General features: G+C 46.9%; 1 protein-coding gene across 1 annotated transcript; it reads right to left on the reverse strand.

Moving 5' to 3' along the window:
- Positions 1-1,896: 1,896 nt before the first annotated feature.
- Positions 1,897-16,607, reverse strand: EMP1 (epithelial membrane protein 1). Its single transcript, XM_062013889.1, has 5 exons — positions 16,429-16,607; positions 5,381-5,498; positions 4,460-4,577; positions 4,212-4,352; positions 1,897-3,613 (listed from the first exon to the last, which is right to left on the reverse strand). The coding sequence occupies exons 2-5, from the start codon at positions 5,456-5,458 to the stop codon at positions 3,450-3,452; spliced, it is 501 nt and encodes a 166-aa protein (XP_061869873.1). The 5' UTR covers positions 5,459-5,498; positions 16,429-16,607; the 3' UTR covers positions 1,897-3,449.
- Between the last annotated feature and the right edge of the window lie 1,939 nt (positions 16,608-18,546).

The raw sequence follows: 18,546 nt of genomic DNA on the forward strand, positions 1-18,546 counted from the left end.
GATTTGTTCTCCAGACCCTTCACCATCTTCCTAGCCCATCACTGGACCTCAGTGTCTTGTAGTGAGGGGCCCAAAACTGAACACAGTATTCCAGGTGCGGCCTCACCAGAGCCAAGTACAGGGGGACAATCACTTCCTTGGCCCTGTTGACCACACTATTTCTGACAGAAACCAGGATGCCATTGGTCTTCTTGGGCACACTGCTGGCTCGTATTCATCACCTGTCAATCAGCACCCCCAGGTCATTTTCCTCCAGACAGCTCTTCAGCCACTCTGCCCCAAGCTTGTTACCTGGGGTTGCTGTGGCCCAAGTGCGGGACCTGGCACTTGGCCTTGTTAAACCTCATACAATTGGCCTCGACCTATTGATCCAGCCCATTGAACCATCATATGACACAACTAATATTGCCATTTGCTCCTATCTTTTTCTGCTTCCTTCTCTTTTCTAATTGATTCACCGTTGTTGGCGTCTGCTTTTCTGTTTTGTATGTTCTGTTCTGCTGGTGCATAATGTAAATCTTTGCCTGCCAGCTCCTAATGTAACACAGATCAGAAGATGGTGGTGGGACCTAGCAGATGTGAAGCAAAGACAGTCTGATTTGGAATGGGTTACACTTCAGGGATTAGATCAACTAGGTTTGACAGATGCCAGAGGACCCAGTGATTTTTTTCCAACTGTAGATTAGGGCAATGATCCTTTAACAGCCCAAGCGTTTTTTCAGGCAAATCCAGCTGCATTCTTATCCTTCATATCCTTTCTGAGCTGTCAATGGCAACAAGTTTATGGTGAAGCAAAGGTTGTTGAAGACTAATGTTCAAAAAATTGAGAACATTGCCTGTGACCCATCCTGGGCATCCCGACAAAGTTGGGATTGCTTTGTCATTCTGTTGTATCCTATTGTTAGGTGTGACCTGTGCTCTGCTAGGAAGAGGGCAGGGAAACCAGACCAGTGGGTGTACTCCTGCAAAGCTTTCTAGCTTGCATTCCCCAGTGTTCCCACCTCAGCCAATGGCTCATGTGTAACCTGCTAGTGGTAGCCTGCAGACAGAGAAACCTTGTCCCCAGTGTCTGACTGGTCTTTGGTTACCTTGCACTTACAGGAGTGCCAGAAGGATGAGGCACAGCAAGACTCCTGCAGCCTCCTGAGACCAAGTGTCCACCCACCGAACACTGTGAACCTTCTCACACTCTACTGTGTATGAGGTCCTTCTCTTGTGAATCTTCGTCTCACAAAGATTCATATTTCCGTTCTGTCCTGAGTTACCATGTGTCTTACCTCTCCCTAAGGTAGATTGATAAACTTCCTAACCAGTTGATCTCTGCTAGGCCTCACCTCACAGCTCACAGGATTGTGCCCCAAGTTTGCTGAGGTCTGCCCCCGTCCTGGGTTTTGGACTCCCCACTCAGGCTCTGGAGCTGATGAGCTGGGTTCAGCCAGACAACTCTAAGGAGGCAACAGATGCACCAACTCACGTGGCTCAGGCAAACACCCCAGTGATTTTGTTTTGGGGCTCACTTGTGCTGAGGATTGGTCTAAGACATGATAAATCCTGCAGCATCTTAGCCACCAGCCTCCACAGACATGAGATTCTACCACAGTGGGAAAGTACATTTCCAGCTCTCCCGAGTGTGAAGCAAAACCTGGCTTTGGAACTGAGTGTTACCATTGCTCACACTATCTGCCTGAACTTGCGGTGAGCCTAAAACAGGAGCTGTGAGAGTTGTTTTGCCTCCTCCTTCCCTTCAGAACAGGAAATCTCATATAATGTCAAGCAAGATAACATGATAGTTCTGCATCATCTTAACAGGGTGAGATCTGATTCAGTGAGAATAGCAAATGCTTCTGTTGACAAATATCTGAAACACTAATGAAAAAAAAAAACAGAGCAAAACTGTTTCTAATAAAGGGAATCAGATTTTATTTTTATACCCTCCAAGTTAAAAATATGCATTTCAAAATATTTACAATGACTATATATGAAATAACCTTTGTTAATGAAACAGCAACATACAGTACTAGAATATATCCACCAAATTGATAAAGTCTATGTAAGAGGAACACATAACAGAAAGAGAGAGAGAGAGGTAAATAGCATCCATGCACAATCTTCACATGCATTTTTTTTTTTATACCCTCTGCCTTTTAGTTGTGGATGGAGTCATGGGAAATTTTGAATCCTTATCCTTTACAAATGCTACTTGTGTCTGAGATTCTTTGAACTGACAGAAATTTGTGGGTTGCAGCAGTATCAATGGCTTATTTTCCCATGCCAGCCTTCCACATGGAGTCTTGTATTACAGAGTGGACCCAAAATGTCTCAGCAACCCTGGGAGGTAGGTATAGTTTTTGGAAAGAGTTAGGCAGATGGAAAAGCACCAGGTTAAGCAGCTGGCCTAAGGCTGTGCAGCAATGAGCTGAACTCACAAGCCTTGCCTCCTCTCTCCTAATCTGTCATTAGGAAATACATATCCTCTGCTAACCAGTATCATCTGCCTTTGAGATGAGCTGTGTAGCAAGGTGAGGATCTCAATTAATACCATGTATTGGGTGACAGTGTGGAAAAAACATGCTGTCTGACAGTTAAAGACTTGTCTCAGTAAATATCTGCGATGTCACAGCACTGTTACCATGTTCTGGAGCTGAACAGAAGACTTTAGTGTAGACACACACTCAGATGATTCCCTCCACGCATGTGCATCATTGAGCAACTGCACCCTCTGTAATTAGGAACCCCTATGTATCTTCGTCCCTATGGTTTCTCTCTCTCTCTCTCCATCATCCACATCTGGATATTTGCCCTTCCTACCTGTATCTGGTTCAACCATGGGAATGTCAAATAGTAAACAGAACAGCAAAGAGAAATTGCTGCCTTATTTCTGTAGATACTTTATTACAATTTTAATCTGATTTTTGTTGGATTTCTTCTCAATTTAGTGTCTCTTAGCTGTCACATATGTGCATATTATATATATATATATATATATAAAAATGTAACAAAAGGCCCATCCCATTTGTTTCAAAGGATTAAAAAAAAGGGTCAAAAGCCTCACTGCCCAACCCACAAGGCACATTGAAAGGTATGTGAGAAGGGCTCTAGGAAGGGAAAAAGATGTAACCTTTGATTTTGTGGTGCCCGTCAATCATCACTGCTGAGCTTGAAGCTTTATGAAGGTATGACATGACTTTGTAGAAAAGGAGAAGAGCTGTCTGGGTCACTTTCAGATTTCTGGTGCAAAAGGCCCAGGAGTGCTAGATCAGTTGGAGCTGTTTCTCCCTCTCTTTGATGAAGGAGTTTCTGAGGATTCTAGCTTCATCAGTGATTTTTCTGTGGTGGTGGCAGTGGTGATGATGATGGCTGTTTCTGTCTATTGGCCCAACAGTTCTCTCAGCAGAGCAATTCTTCCCTATTCCCAGTAGCCAACCCTCTCCCCTGGACTCCCATCAGCCTTATTTTTTCCTAAGAACAAGGTAGAGGATGCTGATGACAAAACTGAAGCAAAAGCAGATCCAAGCCAATATGAAGCAGTAGCCATGGTGAGAACTTGTGGTCCCGGGCAACCTGCCTGTGAATCGAGCTGTGTAAATGGAGACTCCAACCAGAATGCACAGCCCTGTGGGAGGAAGGGGGAAAAGAAATAGGGTTATAGAACACGCAGAAACCAGCATTGCTGCAGGACTTCTCAAGTGTCGTGATCCCCTGAGATTGTAATGCGTGTCTTGTCCCATATGAGAGAAAGAGAGGCTGCTGCCCATCAGGCTTATTTATGGAAGATTTCTCTTGCTGACGTGATGACATAAGACACTTGGGGCTTGTTCAGTGTGTGCCATGGGGAATAAACCTTTGCTAGGAGGAAATCAGTAATAAGATCTACAGACAATTTGGTGCTATGTGTTGAATCCCATGAGCAGTAGCTGTCTAACTGTTTATTCCCCTGCCCCTCAAAATACTTGAATCCTTTTTTTTGTTGTCTTTCAAAGCTATTTTGCAAAACCCACTGGGCTTTCCTAAAAAAATCTGGAAATGTTTTCCTTATATACAGGGAAAAAAAAACCTTTCCAATTCCTCCATGCTTTGTTTTATCCAAAAAATGGTTCGCTAGAAACATTTAGCTGTCTGACAACCTCCCCTGATGGCCGTGCATGGCAGACACTCGTGCTTGCTGTGGCAGTGGGACGTGTGCAGAGTCACTGCAAGGAGTGCATACTCACAGCAAACCAGCATGATGGCTCCAGTCATGTAGAAACGTTTGCCTTTCTCCAGGGTGAAGAGCTGGACAATGAACATGACAAGCCCAATGACGGAGAAGATGATTGAGAGGATCATAAAGGCTTGCACGGCTTTGAGGGAAGCTGTGAACACACAGGGAGTAGATTTGAGAAGGTCAGGACTCAGCCTCAGTATTGTGCATCGAGGTCCTGCAATTTACCACCACAATGAAAATGCAGATGTAACTCACCCTCATCACCACTGCTGACTGACAGCTGCTCGCAGGTCCTGTTGCAAAATAGCCAGAGCCCTGATGAGGCCTGTCCATAGTGGTAAGAACTATTCCATGAAGAACCCACCATCCAAACCTGAAACAGGATGAAATAGTTGTGTCAAGGGTGGGGGGCCCTTCTTGTTCTTCTGGCCAGTTGTCAGAGTAAACTATAAGGAGAGCCAGAGTAGCTCAAGTGCCATGAGACAGAGAGCTGAAAAGACCAGCCTGTGTCGGCAGGAGATGTACAGCCAAAGCAGATGAGAGAGGACACAGGAGGCATTTGGTCCTGGCAAAACACTAGGGAAGTCTGTTCCCATGACTGAGGGGACATCGCTCAGATCATCCTCCCCCTCTCCCCTTGTAAGATGGCATAAGGGCACGGTGGAGTGAGCAAGCTGCCAAGGCTGGTGTGAGAGTTCCTGAAATCCACCCCAATGGGTTTCCCAGGGCTAGGGGGTCCTGGCTTCCCCCCACTGCTTGGGCTTTTCATCAGGAGTGACACTGGGTGCCACTCAGCAGCAGGCTACTGACATCAAAGCAGACAGTGATAGGGGACTGCTCAGCTGTGCAACAGCCCAGCTGCCAGATGAGGTGAAAAATGCCACTCCAGAGCCGTCATCTGCTGATCTCCCTTGCACTATCTTGGGTGAAGAATATTGAGACGCTGATGGCTCTGGGATTTGAGAGTGGGGCCAGGAGGCGGAGGCTGCCCCTCCTGTACCATCTTGGCTCCCTTTCTGCTCCCTGGACACATCAATCACTGCTTCATATTTACTCATGGCCCTGAGTGGGTGTCCCTCACCTTTAGACCTGAGCAACCACCCACCTGTCCCCTGCAAGCTGGCTACTGCTGTGGAAGGCAACAGCCATGTCTCATCCAGGCTGTCCCCTACTTACGTTGGCAATGGTGGAGACAAAGAGCATGATGACGGTGGCAATGTGAACCACAAAGATACCAGCCAGTAGCACCAACATCTTGGGTCACTTCTAGGCGGGGTCAACAATGCAGAGAGCTCTGGAGGAGAACAAGAAGAGAGGGAGCAGGTGAAGGGAAGGGCTGAATCAAAGAACAGTATTGCTATAAGCTTTATTTACATGAAAGAAAACAGGTCATTCTTAAATCTATTCTGGAAGCATGTAGTCACAAAAAAAAAATCATTAAAACCTTTGTCAAAATCTGCAAGGGCGTTGCTTAAGAGGTTAAAGAAAGCCTGGAGGTAAAGGAACCAGTTTGGGAGGAGAGGTAGAGCAGGGGTAGCTAGCTTAGGGACATTTTAAAAATAGCCTGAGTATATACACAGGTTGCTTAAATTGGTGTGTGGTTATGTAAAGTAAAAATTACATACTCCAGGCCTACACTCCAGGAAGAGGAGTTTTTGCCCACGGGATTCACAGAGGTCAGGAAAGATCTTTTCTTCCTGTTCTTCCTTTCCCTCTCATGACACAGCCTCCTCCGGCTGGTCTGGGACATGAACAAGTGGTGTGGGGTGGAGGACTGTGTGTTCCTGGGTGCATCAGGTGTTGAGTAGCAATGAAGAGTGACCTGGGTGGCTACTCCTACTCAATGGCCCACTCCATTATGTGGAGAGGAGAACCACCAGAACAGAAACACTACTGAGTTGTTCTGGGTCTTAGGTTTGCAATGGAAACTGGCCGTTTCCCTTTTAAAATTTGAGGCATGCAGGTCACTTTTATTTCTGCAGTAAGATTCTCTTGTAATATAATTTCCTCTTTGGTTTGTTTTGGTTGTGGTTTTGGGTTTTTTTCTTCTGTACCCAGCAAGCTTTTACTTTTTGTAAGATTCCCTGTCAGTGAAGAGCATGTGATTGGAAAGGGAGGGGAATCAGCTTTAGATAGCTCTCATGACACTGTCAGGGCTGCTGACTTCTCCCCCTGGAAATGTGAAATACATGGAACAAATCTAAACTGTGAGAGTGAGTACAGGCAATTCACTAAGTACATTTCCCCTTCTTCCAGGCTTTTATTAGTAATCATGCAATATAGTCGCAGAAATCAGGCAGAAGAGTTTTCTGGGTTTTCTCTGTGGCCAGTGAAAGGCTACTTCCTAGAAAGTTTCACAGGGCTTTGTTGCTCTTTTTCTTGGTAGTGCTGGTACTGAAGAGCAGTATCAAGTATGTGATTAATGTTGGCTGTCAAGTTATTTTGATTCAAATGACTCAGGTAAGGTTTGGTGCTGTTACCGTCTGTACAGGGTGTGGTAACATTTTCGTGGAACAACACAATCATACTTCATGATTCTTTCATGCAAACTGTAGCGAAAGGCGTTGTAAAGTCCTATAAATGGAGGCATGGTTACCCAATGACCCCATCCTCTCCACTCCTCTCTTTCCTCTCATTGTGGCCATGTGTAGGAGTATATTTCTATAAAGTGCTGCAATTATTCCTCTCACTGCTTTGGATACAGTTTCCCAAACCACAGATGGTAGACAGTCTTCTCCACCCGTGGCTCTTTGTCCAGCTCAGCATTAGCTGATGACCAGGAGGAACTCTTTGAGTTCAAGGTCTCTAAGAACCAGTTCTATTAGGTCACTCCTCTCTAATCGCCTCAGCAGGAACTTGTCTGCTGTAAAGTTTTCTTCATGTGGGACAGCTCTTTGGAGGTGTTCAGCCCTGGCTTGCTGAACATGGGTCAGGCTTGCTTGTCTGCTTTGGGGTGTCCTAGCATACTCCTCATGCTCCAGGACTTGATTTGCCTGGATAGCCTGATCACTGTGCTCTCTCTCGGCACAGTACCTCCCTTAGTGATGATTTTGGAGAAAGCACAGCCTTCTTAGGAGTTCCTCTCTGACTGTGGTGACAGTCATCCAGCATTGCTAAAATCCAGGTTCTCAATACTAAATGCAGGCTACCACATGAACACACTTGGCCTGAGCCTTAAACCTCTACTGTTCATTGACTGCAAAAGAAACAAGAGTTTCACAATGCTGAATGGAAACTGCTATGGATATTGACACTGTGCCTTGAGCTGAGAAACTATTGTTGTATTGCCATTTGCCAACTCAAACCGTGACAAGTGTTGCTGCTACCGTAGTGGATTGGTGTGCATACTCCAAAATGTGGCAAATTTGTCTGCTCTGAAAGTTGTCTTTACTGAACAGTGACTAAGCGTTCTTCTTTCCTGGGTGGATATATTTTTCCATAGCCTCTTTAAAAACTAATTAAGCTTTTTTTTTTGGTAGATTATTTTGAGGCTCTTCAACACAGCTCTGTACTTGAAAGACTAAAAACCTTCTTTAATGACACCCTAAAGGACTAGAACAGTCCTTTCAAATGCATCTTCTATTTGCATTTAAAAATGAAAATGGGAGAAATGTCACTTTTTCATGTTAAAACAACCCAAAAAAACCAAAAAAACCCCTATCTCCACACCCAGAATTTTGACTAATATATTAAACAACAAAAGAAAATCCTTTATTCCCTCTACTTTTTTGCCCTGTTCTCACATTTCTTGGGAGCATTGTTAGTTCAGGTGCTTTCAGTGCACCCACTTCCAGAGAACGTCAGCACCTCTCCCCCTGAATACACACACTATCAAATGCAAACTCCCCTGGGGATATGTGCTCACAGCTTCGTTTTGATTCTTTGTGAGTTAAAGCACGAGCCTCCCTCTCTATTCACTCGCTTTCCCGTTCTCTCTTCTCTGCCTGCCTTTTACATAAAACACCAGAGAACAATCCCAAAGGAACAGTGGATAAAGGAATGGCATTAAAATAGTCCTCTGTCTCTGATGGTGGGACACGGGACTTTTCCTCCGTGAGATGGAGATGCTGGCAAAGCAGCAGTGGCTGACAGGATACTCTTTCCATTTGTTAAGCGTGAGGCATCTTCCTCTGCTACAGGGTGGGGTCACATTGCTGGAGAAATACGACACAATTGCATGCAAAGGCCTTTTCTTCCATTTCCCTACCTAAACTGCAGCTGCATTTGGAGCTTCTCAGGCTCTATGAGTCAGTCTTAGCCTTCCTAGATCTGCCAGTTTTTTCCACTGACTCACCCCAAAGCTCACAAAACCACAATTATTTAACTCTGCGGAGTGTTCAGGACACTCTTGACAGTTTTAGGACTGCTTCTCAAGAGACAGTCAAGCAATCAGGTTGCTAATCCTGCATTGAGCCTCCTGGCGTGTCTTCCAGGGGAGAGACCCCAGCTAAGCCAAGAAAAACAGACCTGAGACGTGAGAGTAGAATGACTACTGAAGTAGGACAGGCTTGTGAGGAAGAACTAAAGGTCATGCACCTGCTGAACAGCCTGCATGAGTCAAGAGGAGACCTTGCACTGATGACAGCGAACTGTTTCCTTTTCCTAGGGTGATAGATGAGGAGAAATAACAAGCCACACCAACCGTAACCAAGAATAACAAACACCATTGCAGTCTTCAGAACAAAATGAAGCCTACAGATAAGCATGACAGACTGCTTCTCTGACCATGCAGGACTACACATGCTGGGTAACAACACATAGCTCTGCTGCACCCTGGCTCAAGTGCAAACCGGCAAGCACTAACCGTTAAATACAACACTTCCTCATCCAAGCAAAATGTAGACACTCATATCACCCCTCTGTCCACTGAAGTGTTTTGGATCCTTCTATCTGGAGGGCAATCTGGAGAAGTGGGCCGTTGGTTTGCTGCTTAGGAAAGCATCAAGGTGGAATGCAAAGTGCCACTTGGAGATATGACAAAGGCCAACAGCATCATTCCTCAAATACAAGGAGTGAGTTACTCAAGAAGGTAAGCCAGATTAGGCAGTGGTCCTTTGCTTCTGGCAGAAAGTGGCACTGTAGTGAAAGGAGGAGCAGGGAGCGTACAGGATGTTTCTGCAGGAGGGATTGGGTTGTTTGAGGTGAAAAATAAGAGTACTCTCAACTAAATCTGAAATATTTCAGATCTTAAGCGTTCACAAGGGATGTAGCTCATCTGACTTTCATTCTCCTCTCTGAACTGAGGTTCCTGCTTGGGACTGCCTCTCCCAGGGTGAGTTGGTGAAGTGTACTGTGAGACATGCTGGCTAAGGAGAGAAAGCCAATAGCCTATAGTGGCCTTTAGTGTCTGAGGGGCAGCAGACATACAAATTGTACCACCTGTGAGCACTGTGGTCACTGTGGTGGCCTCTGACTCCTCCAAAACTCAGTCATTCGGCTAAAGTCCCTTGAGTATATTCAGTTTCTCAACAAGAGAAAGATGACATTTTGTGAAAAATTTGGCCAGAATGTTAACAAAAATCTCCATAGACTGAAAGCAACTGAAATGAAAGAAATTGTGCCTTCTCAACCATCACCAGAGAATATAAGAATGTAGTAGTAAGTCAGACCAGTGGCCTGTCTAACCCAATAGGCTGTCTCTGGTGGTAGTAGGAGGTCCAATATTTAAAGAAAGCATGAGAACCTGGCTACTGTCCGAGGTGGCACAGAGACACTCTAGGAACACTGGTGATTTGAATCAGTGCCAAGGCCATTTGGAAAGGAAGGAGAAAACTGGAGAGGATGGGAAAGAAAAAGAATCAAACCCAACCCTTATTTTATATTGTTTGAGACAGCCACAGACTGCCACCTCTGTCACTGTTGCATTCTTCAGTGCAAAGCCAACCTATAAATAGCACCGCTGCCATGATGCTACCAATAAGAGAAAGGTCAGGGTGGGATAAATCCTTCTTTGTATATCTGCCTTTTGTCTGATCAGAGGCCCTGACTGCATCTCAGCCCTGCTACAGCTGAACACCTTGCCATATGAGCACAAGTCCTCATCATGCCCAGGGTCATTTGGCAGATGCAAAAATGTGACGATATCTGTGATATTATGGTGGCATGGTGACTTTGGACCCATCATACTGTTAGTAGAAAACTCATGACAACTTTAAATAACCACAGGGAAGGATCTTTTTTGCTTTCTCCCTTTTGCTCTGTTTCTTGCTTCAGTTGCAGCTGAATCCAGAGTCCTTTCTGGCTCTAGACTTTCACAAACCACTGTATGACAGCCCTGCTGTTGACAACCTGGTTTTGACAGACTGACCTAACTCAATTTACAAGTCAGATGCCTTTTATAGACATGTGGATGAGTAGGCTGGTGCCTCTGGAAAGAGATTCCACCTGTGTGGGAAAAGGGGTGGGCAGGAGGTGTGTGTGGGCACATGGAGACCTTTGCAGCCTCTGGTTTATGGCAGTGAGAAGATTTTGTGCATGCATGGGTGGTGGCTCTGGTGAAGACATAGCGTACAATTGTAAAAGCAGCAGATGAATATCAGCCAAAAATAAAGTGTAGTGCAGCCTGAAGAGCTACAACTGAAAATGGAAGATTTTTGTCTGGTTCTTGGGAAGTGTTTCCTGCTGGTATGGTCTCCAGGGGATTGTGGAAATTGCCTTCTCAGGGGAGTGAGAAAGCCCCAAAATGTGAATCACTTCTTGTGGGACCAGACAAAGTTGTCAAGAATCCACCCTTGGTAACGAACCTCCACTCACTGAGAGATGCAAGGGGGAGTCACAAAAGATGACACACAAGGGTTTTCCAGTTCTCATGCTTGTGATTCATAGGATAGTGGGGAAATATCAGAGCTCCTAGGGCAGACAGTGAGAAATTGGCATTTTCTACAGAAGAAACCACCCTCGAGCGCTCAGCCATGTGACAACGCCAACTGAAACTCCAAAGCTTACTTGGTAGTAAGAAGGGGAAGAGACATCTGCCTGGGGCCTGGCAGGCAGCCAGCAGCCACTGCTGGAGGAAAACCCTGTCACTCCTCACACGAGACATGCCAGTGAAGGGCTGGGACTCATGGGCAGCTAGTAAAAGGGAGGGGTGGGGAAGGAGACCTCAGCTAATGGAAGCCCAGAAGTGTTCCTCTGCACCTTTGGAGATGCTATAGGGAGCATCCTCACCCCTTAGCATGTTGGATGGTCGCTGAGTGGGTTAATTAGACACAGGAGTTGCTGGGACTTGCAGGGGTTCACACAAGATGCTGAGCTATGCAAGAAACGATTGTGGGAGGACTGATGGTCTGGGCAATGAGGTGGTGTGCATCAGGTTGTGCATCTGCAGCTCTGCCTGTCTCTCTCTACAAATGGGAGTGTACATCTGTGGCTTCCCTGTGAGCAGAGCCGAACCACGTGTGTGTCTGCCTGTCTGCGTGCTCACCCATGGCTTCCTTATGGGCGCGTGCATCTACCTGCGCCACTTCAACACTGACAGGACCCACGTGGGAGAAACCACCTGACAGCTATGACAGGAAAGTTCAGATTACAGCCTGGAGTAGGCAAAAGAGCACAGATCATTTCTGGTGGGTCTTCCTGCTTTTGCTCCTTGCAATAAGCATTTAGATGGAAGTTCTGTGGGGCCCACATCAAGTGTGCTTCTGGCTGTGGTTTTTAAACTGAAACTGCAATTCTCTGTTTTACTCAGATAGTTTTGTAAAGGTCTTCCTATTTTATTATTTTTTTTTCCAAGGAAGGGGGATGATTCTGAAAAAGAAGTTGCTCCTTGTCAGATAGTTTCCCTCCCTCTCAAGATCACAAAACCTCTGAACATGGCAGTACACCCTGTGAGGTTGATGCAATTTTGGCACCTAAAAAGTCTGAGCTTTTGGGTCAGTCTGTCTCCAGAGTGTCCTTGTTCCTGCAAGCCAGCTTGGAAAAGATTGTGCAGGATTACATTACAAAATTATGTGACAGCTCCTTCTTTGAACTCACACTGCATGACTGGAGACAGAGTAAGTATAAGGCAGAAACAAGAAGATGCTGTGCAGCTTGGAGCTGGTCAGTGCAGGGTGGGGTAAAGGTGATTGTGAGCTAAAATATCCTAACTGGCCTCAAGAGGTCTTCTTACACCTGTGATTAGTACAGGCTGGCAGATATTACAAGGATCATTCTAGCTCATGTTACACGTGGAAAAGGCTTTCCATGAGACATCAAGAACTCTCCGTTATCAGCAGTGGTCCACGTTCCCAGAGCTGGCTTTCAGCAACCCCTTGACCAGCCTGCTCCCAGCTATAAGCATTTTGCAGCTCTCCTCTCTTGCTCCCATGGCCCTCACTGCCCTTTCCAGAGGCTTGTTGGGGTCTGGAGGAGAGATGTTTCTCCAGAATGAGAAGAATGTGAATGCTGGACCCAGTCGTGGCAGCTGCTTTCACAACTCCTCTCCTTGAGCAGACTGCCCTGTGAGTGCAAAAGGACTGCACAGGTCCTCACCCAGGATTTCCATTAATACCAACCTATTGCCAAGCAGCCCTAGATGGCCCCACAAGAGATAAGCCTTTGGCATGAGTCACTGCTCACCTACTGTCAGACACTCCAGTGCTCATAGTTCACGACATTTCTCTGCACAGTTAGGGATGGCCTAGCCCAGGAGCTCTGCCTGGGGTCTCATTGTGGCTGCCTCCCTGTGCCCATGGTAAGTACTAGTTTTCACAGGGGAAAGGTAGTAGATCTTAATTACAAGCTTGGCAGACTGGTCACTCCCTTGGGAAACGTGGGTGCTGAGTTGTCCTAACCTGTCCCTGCCTACCATGACAAGGCATGGGCTACGTTTTGCTCATCCATGTATTCTCTACCCTGCTGCAAACAGTTCGGGAAGAGCAGAAGGGTATACGGAGCTGCAAATTTGGCCAGGGTTTCCTTTGTTCATTGTCCAACTGTTCTAACTAAGGAGGTACTTTCCAAAACTCTCTCAGTGGGGTTTGAAGAAGTCTTGCTCCAGATGGCAGCGCCCAGATGTGCTGCTTTGCTTGCTTTTGCAGCGAGCAGTTTAAGAAAGGAGGCATTCTAGATTTCCCTCTGGGCAATTTATATGGGGTCCTGCTACTAGACCCCATGTCATGCTGGGTGTGGACTAGCTCTGACAGAGGATCTGTATATTCACAGTTGAGCTGGTGCTTTGGCATGTTTATTCAGGGACAGTATTACAGCACTGTGGCTACCAGTTAGTTACCAGCCCTAGCAGGGGCTGACCAAAAAGCAAGGTCATGGAGAAGAGCTTCTTTTTCTGTGCATGCTGCTTTACCTCATCAGAAAAGACCCATGGAGTACTAAGCATCCATCTTCAGATGGGAAATTAGGAAATCCTCTTCCTTGCTCTCCCTTTTGGAGGTGCAAAAGCGCACCTCTGAGTCTCTGAATTCTCCCTGTCTTAAAGGAAAGCTAAAGACATCTCAGCTTTTCATCCCTTTTCATTACTTTTGTTTGCAGGAGAACAGGAGGAAGGAGAAAAAAATAGGAGTGGCACACCCTGCAGCTTGCCCTGTGCTGTGTTGGGTGACAGTGCTGTCACCTCCCTGTCGAAGGGTACAGGGGTTTTGAGGAGCCCATTGAGATCAAAGGCATCTAGTAGCGCTATTTCTTGCATTGTGGGGTTCTTGAGTATCTGAGGGCAAATCCCAGTCTGGCATCCCGCTTTGCCATTGAGTGTAGCACCCCATGAAGAGAGCACCCATCCAGCAGCCAAAGGGAACTGGGGAAACATACTGCGAAAGGGGTGTTGTGGCTGCCCTATGGGGTTGATGGGGCCTGTGAAACCCTGTGGGAGTGGGCAGGGTTAGGGAAGCCGGCTATACCCCATTACCCCTCCTGCTTCTGCTCTGAGGCCACTCAAATAGGCACAGACTGATTGCCATGTGCCAGCCGTGCAGCTGGGAGGAGGATGAATAGAGAGAATGATCTGTGCTTGCAGCAAATCTCTGCCATCTCATTATAAACAAGGCCCTGAGGTGGTTCTTTCACCAGAATAAATAAAAAAACCCCTCTGGCTACTATCAGTAGATCTCCCAGAAACATTTCAAAGCATAACCTCTGGTCCACCCCAGGCCACCAAACAGGAATTCCTGCATGCATTTGCTCACACACTGCAAAATTCAGAGACCACCAGCTAGCAGGGCCGGTTTTCCAAGCCCTGGGCTCTCCATCCTCAGCAGGGTACTGGGGAACACTATCAACCCTGCAGCTGTCAGGCACCCACTCCAAAGCTGGGTGTTTCTCCACAGGATCCCAAGTCCCTCCTCTATGAATGCATACTTGGGCGCGGCCCGACTCCATCTCTCTCAGATGTCTTCCAGGGGAAGGCACGTGCCCAGTGGAGATGCCCAGCTCTCCCACGAGGGTAGCCTGGATGAGTGGCTGTGTGCCACGTGTTTGAGTGGTTAGTCACGGCTGGGGGGAGCTTCCGCGGGAGCCTGCTGGGAGGAACTCCTTAGGTGGGTGTGCAGAGCCTCGCAGGAAGCAGCTGCATTTCAGGCACTGCAGTCTCAGTAAGATACCTCTATTTTGATCATTTTCCTATGTTGATTCCCAATGAGGCAAATAAGGTGCCTTTAAGCTCACACTCTCCGCAGCACACACAGTCCCCAGGTCTGGAAGCTGTGTGAGGTGAGCTGAGGTGGGTGGAGGCATTTGACTGACTTAGACCCCAGTTATCATAGGAACAATAGCTAAGAGGCTCCAAGTTTTCACACTCTTCGTGTGCCCAGCTCTCTTTTGTGTGTTTGCTTAGAAAAGAATCCCACTCCATCCAGAAATATCAAGTGGGCAGTTCCTGGGCAAGTTGCTCTAAGAGGTGCCTTGAAGAATTCTGACCTTTTGAGTGAAAGTTGCTCTGTGGCCAGAGCTTTTTTTTTTTTTTTTCAAAACTGATTTTGTTGTTAATTGTGGTAAACAACAGCTTCTGAAAGCTCTTTCTACCAGGACCGATTGTTGGCTGCCCTGGAAACACTCACTGCTTCAGTCAGCTTCCCTACCCCTCAAACACATCTATTTCTCAGGCAGGAGGCACCCATGCATGACCAAATCACAAGCAATAAGGCCAGAGAGGACCTTGAAACTCACAAAACTCATCCTTAAGGTGAGCACAGCTTCTTGGCCATCCTCATAGATTTATTGTCTACAGCACCAACCTGAGCCCCAGTCATTCCCAGCCAGACTGGGCTAATTCCTGTTTCGGTCTCTTTCAGACCTGCGAAACTGTGCAGGGGCGGGCTGGGTTCCTGCAACAGGAACCAAAGCCTGGTGCCAACAAACTGGCTTTGCTGCACTCCCTTTCTCAAACTGCAAAAATAGTTCAGATTTGACCACAAGATGCAAACCATAGCAGACAGATGAAGTGAGAGAACTAGTGAGGAAGAAGAGTGAAGGAGGGGGTGGAAAAAAGCAAGTGAAAATGGAAAATTGCCAGTCTTGACAATCCTATACTTCTCATCAGCAGCGCCCCCCTTCCCCCCCCCCCCCCCCCCCCCACCCCAGCACACCACACCACACCCTACTGTGCAGCCTGTGGGGTTCTTAGCAATTCCACCCTCTCCCTCACCTCATCTCTCAGTGATCCTTGCTGCAGGGTCTGTGCTGCCAAGGCAGGCAGAGCAAGCATTTCTAGCCATTGCACAGCTCTGCTTAAGAACTAGGGTTTGGCTTCAGCCTCAGGAGACAGGACCCCCACACAAAAAGAGAGGTCCTCTCCATTGTACCCCGAAGTCTGCACTTTCGGAGCCTCTCAGGCTTCATTTCGAATGACCATTGTAGTTTTAAGTTAAAGCTTGGCAGACCACCAACGGAGGGGTGAGAGATAAGCAGAAAAATGTGAGGCAGAAATGCTGAACCAGCAGCCCTAATTTCAAGCAGGCATTTTTCCACATTTGTAAACAATGGTACTCCAAAGGCGCGGGAAAACGACAGCTCCTGCACCGGGGCTGGCCCAGCCTGGGCACTCTGTGCCTGCACATGCCCTGGAGGCAAAAATAACATTGCTGCAGCCAGCACTCTGAGCTTGCAACTGGGGCACCTCGCAGCGTTGCTTTGCCCCATAACGCAGCTGGATTTCAAAGCAAAAGCTGAAAGGTTAAGGTGCTCACGTGCCAAGAAGAAGAGAAGTGGCGGAGCAGAGGGGAAAAGCAGGCTGGAGCTGCTGGGTGAGGGGAGCAGCCGTCAGCTGAAGGAGGATTTTTGAGAGTGGGTCTTACCGCGTGTGCTGGGGCTGGTGCTGGCACCTGTGAGAGCTGGAGCGTGCGGGGCTGAGGTGCTGGTGTCCCGGAGCGTGAAGCTGTAGTGAAGGGGAGTGACCTGGGGATGGTTTAAGTTTCCTCTGCTGGTGTGGGAGGGTGGTGTCTTTCCACTCTGTTTTAAAGGAGTTACTATGAATCAGTCTGCCTTTAAAGAGAGGGAGAAGGAGAAGAAAAAAAAAATTAATGAGCTACGCCCTGCTTTGTTGGCTGGGAGTCAAGAGTCACTGGGAGGAAACCAGCGATTCAAAGAAATCTGTGCAGGGCTGCCTCTGACTCAGTGTGCAGCACAGAGACCGCAGCCTGGAAAAACGACTGACGCTGATCCAGCTGAGTAATACAGGCCCACAACAGCATCTGTTTATAAAACTGAACTTATGGTTGTCATACTAAAAACAAACAAACAAAAAAAAGGATAGTTACAAATGTGGCAACGGGACTTCCACAATACAATCGGCCAAACAAACAAACAAAGAGGCCGTTGGCAGGGGGCACGATGAGGCGGGATGAGTTACCATGTCCCCTCCCGTACTGCTCAGAGAGAAGTCGTCGAGGTTGGCAGTGTGAAGCAATCTAGATGGACCTGCTTCTCCAGGGGGATTGGACTAGATGATCTCTAAAGGTCCATTCCAACCCCTACCATTCTATGATTCTATGAAATCAGACCTGTGAGGTTGGCATAGGCAAGCCTTTTTGGAATACACCAAGGAGTAAGAGATGCTAAAAATGCAGCCTGGCCTGGTGATGACTTTGGAGCAAGTGAGCAGATGGTGGTGGTTTGCTTCCACAGAGAGAAAGCAGTCGAGGAAGATGGAATGAGGATTTTGTGATTCACAGTTTTCTGAGGTCAACATTTCTTGCCATCTTAAAGACCTCTAAAAATAGATCCTTTGCATTTGCAGAGAATTGACCAGTGCAGTTTTCTCATGGATATTACAGAGAAGATTGAATGGGGATATGCCTGAGGTGTCGGTGAAAGCGGAAGAAGTTTGTCAGAAAGTATGTGGATTAAAACGTGGTCCATATTATGATAGAGCTGGTGATCTGCCACTGCAAGGAAGCCTGCCCTTGCAGAGGCCCAGAAAGAGATAAGCAGAGACTAGTAAAACACCTGGCAAAGGCCGTTCCCATTTTATTGAAGAGAACACTGGATTGCTTTTTGAAAGACAATGTTGGTGCTCTTTGAAGTCTACACAGATTAAAAGACTTTGCTATTTTTTAAATTATTCCCTCTCTCTGCTGTTACTGATGTGTCTCATCTAATTTTAGACTATACCAACCTGCTTAAAAACAGAGCTATGGCTAAAACAGCTGCAAATATGACACATGTGGTGGGCAAAGGTATCCTGCACAGACGATTCCATGGGAATTTTGCCACCGATGGAAAATAAAGACAGATTTTTGTTCCGCAAGAGCAGAATAAGACTAACTGTGTTTAATACCCATGGGTTTATGGGTTGCGCTTCTTGGTGAATGCAATATCACAGAATCATAGAATGGCAGGGTTTGGAAGGGACCTTTACAGGTCATCCAGTCCAACTGTGCTCAAGCACTTTCCCCTAGATCAAGTCACACGGGAACTCATCCAGACGGTTCTTAAAAATTTCCAGAGCAGGAGACTCCACACCCTCCCTGGACAGCCTGTGCCAGGGCTCCCTCACCTGAGCAGTGAAATAATTTTTTCCTTGTAATACAATCATAGAATGGTAGGGGTTGGAAGGGACCTTTAGAGATCGTCTAGTTCAACCCCCCTGCTAAAGCAGGTTCACCTAGATCAGGTCACACAGGAACACGTCCAGGTGGGTTTTGAAGACCTCCAGAGCAGGAGACTCCACACCCTGCATGGGCAGCCTGTGCCAGGGCTCCCTCACCTGAACAGTAAAATAGTTTTTTCTGTGTTTAAATGGAACTTTTTGTGTTCCAGCTTCTTTCCATTACCCCTTGTCCTGTCAGTAGATACAGCAGAAAAAAAGTGATGCCCCAACCTCCTGTCATCAGAGAAAGGAAAATGTATTTTCTTACCATGCAGAAGGATCTGGCACTTGCATTGAGCTGCTTTATCCATTTGCCCTTCCCTGT

The sequence above is a fragment of the Colius striatus genome, chromosome 1, assembly GCF_028858725.1.
Source record: "Colius striatus isolate bColStr4 chromosome 1, bColStr4.1.hap1, whole genome shotgun sequence".
In the NCBI taxonomy this organism is placed as follows: domain Eukaryota; kingdom Metazoa; phylum Chordata; class Aves; order Coliiformes; family Coliidae; genus Colius; species Colius striatus.